Source organism: Necator americanus, chromosome I, assembly GCF_031761385.1.
Source record: "Necator americanus strain Aroian chromosome I, whole genome shotgun sequence".
In the NCBI taxonomy this organism is placed as follows: domain Eukaryota; kingdom Metazoa; phylum Nematoda; class Chromadorea; order Rhabditida; family Ancylostomatidae; genus Necator; species Necator americanus.
Genome location: NC_087371.1, coordinates 25,442,119 through 25,451,363, shown reverse-complemented (window position 1 = coordinate 25,451,363; position 9,245 = coordinate 25,442,119). Strand labels below are relative to the sequence as shown.

At 41.2% G+C, this 9,245-nt stretch overlaps 2 protein-coding genes across 2 annotated transcripts; both read right to left on the bottom strand.

The window, feature by feature from the left end:
- Positions 1 to 11: 11 nt before the first annotated feature.
- Positions 12 to 329, bottom strand: RB195_006840 (uncharacterized protein; the record flags this gene model as incomplete). The annotated part of the gene is made up of 1 exon (XM_064180152.1): positions 12 to 329. The coding sequence occupies one exon, from the start codon at positions 327 to 329 to the stop codon at positions 12 to 14; it is 318 nt and encodes a 105-aa protein (XP_064037047.1).
- Positions 330 to 940: 611 nt separating this feature from the next.
- Positions 941 to 9,142, bottom strand: RB195_006839 (uncharacterized protein; the record flags this gene model as incomplete). The annotated part of the gene is made up of 11 exons (XM_064180151.1): positions 941 to 1,066; positions 3,711 to 3,798; positions 3,869 to 3,959; positions 4,582 to 4,715; positions 4,796 to 4,905; positions 4,975 to 5,121; positions 5,279 to 5,382; positions 6,783 to 6,866; positions 7,878 to 7,994; positions 8,068 to 8,186; positions 9,015 to 9,142. The coding sequence occupies 11 exons, from the start codon at positions 9,140 to 9,142 to the stop codon at positions 941 to 943; spliced, it is 1,248 nt and encodes a 415-aa protein (XP_064037046.1).
- Positions 9,143 to 9,245: the final 103 nt, after the last annotated feature.

The window sequence follows — 9,245 nt, the reverse complement described above, 5'->3', positions numbered from 1 at the left end:
ATGGTCCGTCTTCACTGGAGGTGCGGGCCCCAGCATCTCTTCCACTCGTTTCGTTCCCTCGCCATTGTTATCCAAGGTGTTCTCAAGTTTCGTGAGTAACGTTGACGAGGTCCTTGAGCCGTAACCAGCTGAAATCTCAGCTGGTCCATCCGTGAAGCGAACACGTCACCCCATCTCGCTGGAGGTCTCCCTCGAGGGCGAATAGCATCTCTTGGGATCCACTCTAGCGTTCTTTTAGTCCATCTATCGTCGATTCTTCTCATGATGTTACCGGCCCATCTATGTTTTGCTTTCGATATATATTCCGCTGGGTCGCGAAGACGGGACATTCCTCTTAAGTTGGAGCTGCGAAGAGCGGCTAGGTGTTGTGTGCGCCGGTTAAACTTCAGAAGACATTTCTCAAGGGCTCTGTAGGTAGTAAATAACTTCCTGACGTGGCAACGGTGTCTGCCCACGTCTGCGCTGCGTAACAGAGCGCTCGAAGAACTGTCGAGTCGAACAGATGGCACGAAGATCTTGGTCTCTCAGTTGGTCCGTAGCTTCCCTGACGGCTGCGAATGCTGCCCAAGCTGCTCTCATTCTTCTATTCATTTCTTCCCTCATATTTAGTGGAGAAAAAACGGTCTCAAACTTGGTGAGAAGGTTCTAGGTTCTACTCTTCTCTACAGTTGACTACCAGGTTATTAAGCATTACGACATAATTAAAAAGATATTTCATTGAGTTTTGCACATGAAAGCAGAAATGTTTTCATTTCCACTTGAGCAACAAGCCAATCCTATGGGAATCCCTAAAATCCTATGGGAACACTTACACTCTACGTCGCGTAGTCAGACCTGCACGTTAATTGTTCTTTATTACATATATCCTTGAGATGACGGAAATACAACAATGTAACAAAATTGAACTCTAAAGACTCAATGTATGCTATTAATTTAGAAATCATGACTTCAATGAGTTATCATATAAGGCTCGATATCTTCCTTCCCTGGCAAGAAGCCTGCGATGCATCCATGCAGGCATGCTCTTTTTATTCTCATTGTAATTTGGGTCTAGCCATTTTGGTGCCTGAAATAATACTTGCACTGAGAATTCAAATATGTATAGTCAAAAGGTAAAAGCATTGGGCTTCTAAACTATCCACATCAAGAAAACCAGCGCTCGCGTTATGATTGCTGCAGTATAGGAAGCGATATACAAAACAGCGATCTGTAGGTATGATTGATCCAGGCAATTAAGTGTTCATTATTGCCTTCGCTGAAATCCTATTATATGTAAATGTAGAGACACTGCAGGCGGACTCGATAAGAGTGTGATGCATTCCATCGCCAGGGTAGCAATGTGGAGATTCCATGACCATCTGGTCGTGGTGTCGTGGTGTGTTCTGCATCATTTGTGTAATGACACCAAAAGGAACCGAGATCTGTTTCCGTCGAAATGACTTTGCAGGATTATACAGGGAGCAAAAGAAATAACTTCCAAATTCGAAATTTCGAAAAATTACTGTGAATATTACAGCAGGTAGAGGGATGTTGCCCTTTTCGTTAGGTAGAGTACATAATAAAGTTTCCAGTTGTCACTATACCGTGATCGGGTGAGCATCGAAAATTTGTAATGGAGGGTTTATTCGGGACAGCGAATCTGTAACTGCAACGCAGAGGGAGTTTCGCATTCGATTCGGTTTAAGTGCTAATAAAAGTGTTCTAGACCGAAAACGGTTTCGCTTTGGGTTCAAAGATTAAGAGCAACTGAAAAGAAAACCACCCGGATGACGCAAAAAGGTGAGAACACCCGGAAACATCACGTGTCTTAATGCAAGGGAGTTCCGTGACTACAGCCGATTTAAAAGGCATCATCCCAGAAATCTGGCGTGGTATGGATTTTCGTTGAAGTATACCTATGTAGGATCGTAGATTATGAATAAAGGGGTGGTTTCGCTCTTCTCCCCCTACATCACTATAAACAGGCGACTTCGGAATGCGGTTCCTTACTACCTATATTGTAACACCCCACCCTTACGCGCCACCCCCGCCTGCGATTCGTAGTAAATCCATTCAGACGCCCCGTTAGGCAATTCATTTCATTCGACGAATCGCAAGAGGGACCGCAGCTTAAGGGTGGAACGCTGCAATAGAGGACGTCGTAAGGAACTGCAATCCGGAGCCATCTGTTTACAGCGAAGGAAGAGATGAGCGGAACCGCCCCTGTATTCATAATCTACGACCCGAAATAGGTATACTCCAACGAAAATCCATACCACGCCAGATTCGTGGAGTGATGCCTTTAGGCATAGATGTCATGTCAGCATAGTCGGACCCGGTGCTCCGACCCCCTCACTTTTGTACGGTTGGCAAAGGGACCCCTTCACTTATGTACGGTTGGCGAAAGGACCCCCTTCACCCTTGTAGGGTTGGGGAAGGGACATCCTTCACTTTTGGACGATTGGCGAAGGGATCTTCGCCATTTAAGTTGCGCGCCATGAGCTGGACCCGCTTCAGCTGAAGAGGATCCGGCTCCTCCCTATCGCACCTATGCCTTTAAGTACCTGTGGCTTTTCCATGTGAGTGTACCTCAAGCCCAAGATTTTCAAACACCGTCCTCGGTCCCTGCACCAGTTGACGGAATCGATTCAAGAAGAAGTTTCATGAATTTTGCCCGACATGCTCATGATGGTGAAACTTCCAAGAACGCCTCCAAATTTGTATCAGTTGTTAAGGGCACCATTTAGACGGTGTAATTTTTAAGAGTTGAAGTAGAAAAAAATTCATATCTACGCTTGAGAACGCTTTTGATGTTACCTCGTACCTTTTTTTCAATCCACTTTGAAATGTGGCGTTAATGTGAAGTGGTTATAAATGAGTGATGCAGATGAAAGCCAGCGCTGTAGTCACAGATGAATTGATTAAATACGGTATCTAGTGTGACTCTTTTTCAATTTTTGCCTTCTTCGTGAGAAATCATTTCAGTGCAAATCTCTTGAAAAGAGTGATGGGACCTCTTTATTGCTCCAGCGTCGGCGCAAACCATGACAGGTAGGATATGACGGAAACATGGAATCTTCAGCAGCAAACATCTTTCCTGTCACGATGAACTGCCGGCTGCTCTCAAGCTTCAATAAGCTACTCTGTCCAGCATGTTATAATATCCATAGGTGCGATAGGGATAAGCCGAACTCTCCTCAGGTGAAGGGGATTTAGCTCATGGGGTGCAGCTCAAGTGAAGGGGTCCTTTCGCCAACCCTCCAAAAGTGAAGGGGATAATTTCGACAACCGTTTAAAAGTGAAGGATGTCCCTTCCCCTACCGTTCAAAAGTGGAGGGGGGTTAGAGTACCGGCTCCGTCTATCGCATCTATGATAATATCTGCTCGCACTGCCCGCTGCATTGCGAGAAACACACACACCAAAAATTGAGTAGTAATTCGACAGCAGCAGAGACAACACCTCCCACTTTTGCGATGCTCATGACGAGAAATTAAGAAGGGCGACAATTGTGGGGAATGACTACAAAAACCTTTTGGAAAAGCGGTTTAATGTAGTGGTTGGTTAGTTTGGTTTATGGTTTATTGTAACTTATATCTGAATGGACTGCGGGATTACAGTGACTCAATATGATAGAAACCATGGCATATTCGCTTTTATGTATGCTCTGAAAGACAAAAAAAAAAGAAAATGAAAACGAAATGGAAGGATCAGGATGAGAAAACGTTCACACCTGATAGTCACCCAGTTGAGCACGCTTCAGTCGTTCTTCCAACAGCTCTTTTTCAACTTCCTTAGTATCCCGATACATGTCAAGATACCTGATAGTACAAATCTCAAAAATCCCAACAAACAGTAAGAGCTTCTGATCATACAACGTAGGAAACCTACAAATCGAAGGGTTGTGGCTTCTTGGGAAACTCTTTTTGAACGGGTTTTAGAGGCTCGTTATACTTGTACTCGTATATAGGGGATTTTAAGCCTAGAACACTGTCGAATAAAATGATGCACTATCAAATGCATTATATGATGAAAAGTGATATATGCCAAATAAAAAGAAGTAAGTTTATATATATATATATATATATATATATATAATATAATATGGAAGCGAGGCCGTGAATATAGTATGTAGAAACTACTGGCAGACAAAAATTTCGTAGGTCAAACTCTGGAATATTTATTACAACACCTCGAAATTTTAGAATTTTGGATGCACAAAATTTTCATTCGTACTAGTTTTGTTTCGAATAAAGCAAAGTGGAGTGAACTTTATCGTCATTCTGAGACGCTCAGGTGCAGCAAAAAATTGTTCGTTACACATAAGATCAGGTTCGTGGTATGCTACCTTTAAGGGCTTTCATGGATACTTCAAAGTACGCTAACAGATTTTTTGCCATTTTACAAAGAAAAATCTGCTAAAATTATGATTTTTGGTAGAGCGAAAAAATTACTTGGAACACTTCTGAATAAATCAGCTCACTCCTAAAACACACCACAGATGAATAGGCACTACAGTGGAGAGAACGAAACGTTATAATTTCAATGTGGAAACATTGAAATTACAGCGTTTCGTAGCAATAGATTTATTATTGGAAGCTCACCCATTTTATGCAACTGTTTTTTGACCGACTCATCATAAATAGTCTGGAAAAACAGTACTGAAGAAGGTGTAATCACATCTTCATTTTGCTTGTAGAAATGCGACAGTGAGAAAATCCGCCCCTCAAGAGAATCGCTGAAAAGTGAACAAAGTTCCTCACATTTATAATATTACAAAACGGTCGGAAAGAAATACGTAGCAAAGAAATCAAGTACCTATTTAACTGCGGGAACGATTTCAATGGCTGCTCATGCCGGAAAAACAGGAAAACTATACGGTGGTAACCAGTCCCACAGAATGGTAACGGCTGGACATATTTTACAACCTACGATATGACAACATGATAGAAAACACAAAATCAAATTCTGATGCAAAATGACAAGTGAAACTCAACCTCATCTCCTTCCATAACACCTTTGCCATCAGGAATATTCGAAACTATCCAGTGAGCAATGGAACCGTTTTTCTCGTAAGGATTACCATCCAAATTTAACATAATTAAAGTATTGTAACTTTTAGTTTTGAATGATTCAAGCGTCACCTGAAGGATGTAAATTATGAAAAAAAAAAAGTTAAGAACTCAAATAAATTGCAATCATGAAGGGGCACATAAGGAATAAAAATTAAAGAGCAAATTCAAGTAATCTTAACACAACTGGGAAAATTCTTAAGCTCAAACCATATAAGTAGAAAGAAACCTGAGGTTGCGACGAAGTACTGTGAGCTGAGACAGTATTTCCATAATAAACACCGTGCTCTCCATATGCAACATCGACGTTTTGCACATTTTCGAAGAAAACACCTACAAAAATTTACAAAATGTTTTGAAATGTTGCGAAACTTAGAACTAGAAACTAAGTGATGAAACGGTTGTCTACACCTTATCTTTCCCATGTGACTGGCCTCATACACTACCGTTCCCAAGTACTACCTCGTTCGCACTGTGTTATCTAACACCTTTTGTTGCGAACTTTGAACTCACTTTGAATTCGTAGAGATAGAAGTCAGCAGAGCTAGCCAATTCTTCTATTTTAAAAACGGTGTTTCAACTATATGTCAGATCTATAGATTGGATGCACTCTCCATATAATGGTATCTATGTCCACTTGTAAGATACAGAAATGCAAATTAATATCCACCTGCTGAATATAAGGTCTGGGACACCAAAGATTTCTTCTATGGTCATTTCTATCGCAAAGCCCCAAAATGAGTCAGAAAGCTACGAAATCAAGTTACAAAATACCGACTTCGACCACGAAGACGAGTCCTTACGAGTAATGTTCACCAACAACCAGTATGAACTGCAACAGCTTGCTAGAGCGAAACAAAATGCGATTGAAGTTACAGTGGTTTGGAATACACTACTGAAATATACGCATACTGAGCTACATGTGAAAACTGAATCAGTGGGAGTCACCCGCTGTACTCGTTCTGTAAACTCTGGCGAAATTACAAAGCTGTTGTTTCATTGTAATACTCGAATCATCAACGCCAGACTGGGAAATACGTTCTACAAACATAATATTCAAAATAAATATATTCCATTCGTTTCATTCGCTACATAGCCCTGATTTTGCGGCAAAATATGTATCGTTCCGCTTACTGGGACGACATTAAAGGACAAAAGGTTTGATAAATCACAGCAACGGGTCGATGAGTATTATCGATAAAAAGACATATCCGTCTTAAAGCACGCGAACTATGAAATACCGACCAATGAGGCCTTTTTACGTCGGCATAACGTTACCGTTACCGACGGGGCACAAATCCTTTAGAACTGTTCGATATACAACCGTATTTAAAGGATGAAAACCGATAAAGCAAAAAGAACAGAACTGCTTTCGAACAACATGACATTTTAAGTCAATAATGAGAAGTGTTCTTACAGGACTGTCGGTGTCTCAATGTTAACCCTGTTCAGAGAGGACGCAAAACGGTTTGCCTCTTGAGGGGAATTCCCGAACGAGCCAGGGTTGTGCTATGCTATAGCTATCCTCCACGCACTTTCAAAGAAAAACGTCGCCGTAAAGCTGTCCTGCCATTAGTCAACTATTTGCACAGATGTAACGCAGTAGAATGTACATGAATTAAATATCAAGTGATTTTGATTCAAGCAATAGTCTATGAAATAAAACGTCACGGACTAAGTGAATTCAGAAGTGCAAAGAAACAAGATGACATGATACATGACCCCATACATACCTGCGCCAAAGAGGTGTTCGAACACTTTGTAATGATTGAGCACAGTTAATGTAGCAAAATTCGTGGAGTCAGGATCAACGAACACTGAAAACATCGGAACGCAAATCTTTTCAAAAAGAAAAAGTTAAAATACGTAAGACGTACTGTATGCAAGATCTAAAGTGGTAGTGGTACTAAAATTAAGTTCTCAAGAAAATTCTGCTATTACAATAAAAAAAGGAATTGAATGAAAATAAATGAAACAAAACCAGTGCAATCTCAACATTCGCAGAGAAACTCACACGCCTTTTCTACGTTACGGACCAAGTACATCAGATAAATAAGATCAGAATCCGAATTATTATTACCGATTACAATCAACTAATTATTTACTTATTCATCGAGCACACCTGATGTCCCCCAAGACTGGAGACAACAAATGGCTTTATCTCTACTATCAACATTACAAAAATTTTAAGAGAAGTGGAACAACAATCGGATCAAAAGGAGCTTGAAGGCGCTGCAATTGCGCATTCGCTTGCGCCTTACTCATCTCTGTAGCCCACTTGGAACTAGAGGGTAGGGGGAGTGCAACTACATACGCAAATGCTTGCGCGGTTGCAGCTATGTGAGCTATATTGAGTCTATGTCGTTTTGACTCCAATGTACTTTTGAAAAATAAGCCCAAAAAATCCAATGAACAAAAACTAGGAAAGAAAACTAGGCTACTACGATCGGAGCGGCGCAGTGGAGACAACGATTGGGGTCGAGGTGGGACCACGGCAAACTGAAGCGATGAACGGTGCTAGTAGGGGTCCTCCTTGATTCTACTCACCCGCGCAGCTTACGCAACTGCACCGAGCTTCATGTGAGAGTGTAAGTTAATTGCTTTCCAATCTATGCCTCCCAACTGGGTAAATTCATCCAAAATTTCCAATTCGATTCTATACAAGCACCACTAGTTTGCAATACCGACTCAACTAAGATCCCCGCGTCGTTCAGAACGCTCTCATTCTAACATAAAATTTTCCCTCTTCAATAGCTTAAGCAAATACGAAGCCATTTCAGCGTATTTCTCTAGAAGGAACGAATAATCTATTAAATATTATCACGTACACTCCATTTTCCTTGCTTTCCGTTCTAGCTCATCACGCTGTACTTCGCTTGTGGTTGATGTAGACTGCTGGGAACGAGATGCGAAACCGATGTTGCATGGAACAGAATTCTTCTTTTCTGAAGAAGTTCATAAGCTAGAATTATGTAATCACACGAAAATAAGTGCAAAAAAATGCAAACTTATGTGTACCTTGTTCCTGCCTTTCCGCCAGCGACTTCAAGTGATTTGCGGGATCGATTATATGTAACTTTGGGACTTGTTCTGGCTTGTCAATCCGACCTTTATACCATTTGTCGATCTCATAGAACCTTAATAACAGTATCTAGGTGTTACTGAAGTTTGAAAGCAGCACTACAGAGAGAGTATTTCGATTTTAGTGTTCGTTACGAAGAAGCTCTCCAAATCACCCACAACAACGTGCACTGGGCTTCACTGAAATCATATCAGGCGGCTTATTTAGTTTATTTATTTATTTATTTATCGTTCTGAAAAAAAATTATTTCACACAACCTCACTTGCCAGATCATAATGTCGGCCCATGAGTCTAAATATGGATTTAACTTCCCCAAAATAAGCACCTAGAATCTACAATACTCAAAAAGAAAATTCTGGACCATTTTCAGGACAATTCCCAATGCTGCCACCTTGATTCTAACCGCTTTCTCCACCGTGCCGCTTCGAGCGCAGCCACTTACGCAACTGCACTGTGCTTCATGTCGTTTCGACCCTATACACTATAGTTATGTGTATGCAGAATGCGGTTAACGGGTGTAATTGCCTGTGTAGGAGGGCTATGACGTCATTCGGATACGAACATGCCTTATATATTGCTCAATCAATCATTACTCAGTCAATCATCCCTACACTAAAAAGCAAGTTTTCATAATTGGAGCACCTACGAATCTTTTCATAAAATTGGGTCTAACTATAGGCACTACATAAAATACAAGCACTGATGCTTACTCAATCTCTTAAATTAATTACAGCCATAGCTGTGCAAAGAATTTGCTGAAGATTGTTTGTATTACCCTCACATGTGTCAACTTGAAGATGTTTCAGAAATGGAAAGACACTAAGAAGTTCCACGATAACTTGAAACGAAATTGACGAAGAGCTAGAGTACCACTCTATCTAACCTGTTAGGATAAAATGCAGCTGGTCCTGCCCAAGCGATCATCCTTGGCCGCATAGGACGGTCAATCACTGGTGTCCTTTGTGCCCGATGGGCTTTCGGAACTAGCCTTGCATACTGCTTCGCACTCATCTGCAAAACGTAACGACCTTGAGTCTTTGCGTGCTGCGAATTACTTACATCACTGAGCGAGAATATATTCAGTTTATGAAGAAAGGGTTGGAAAATTATGTCC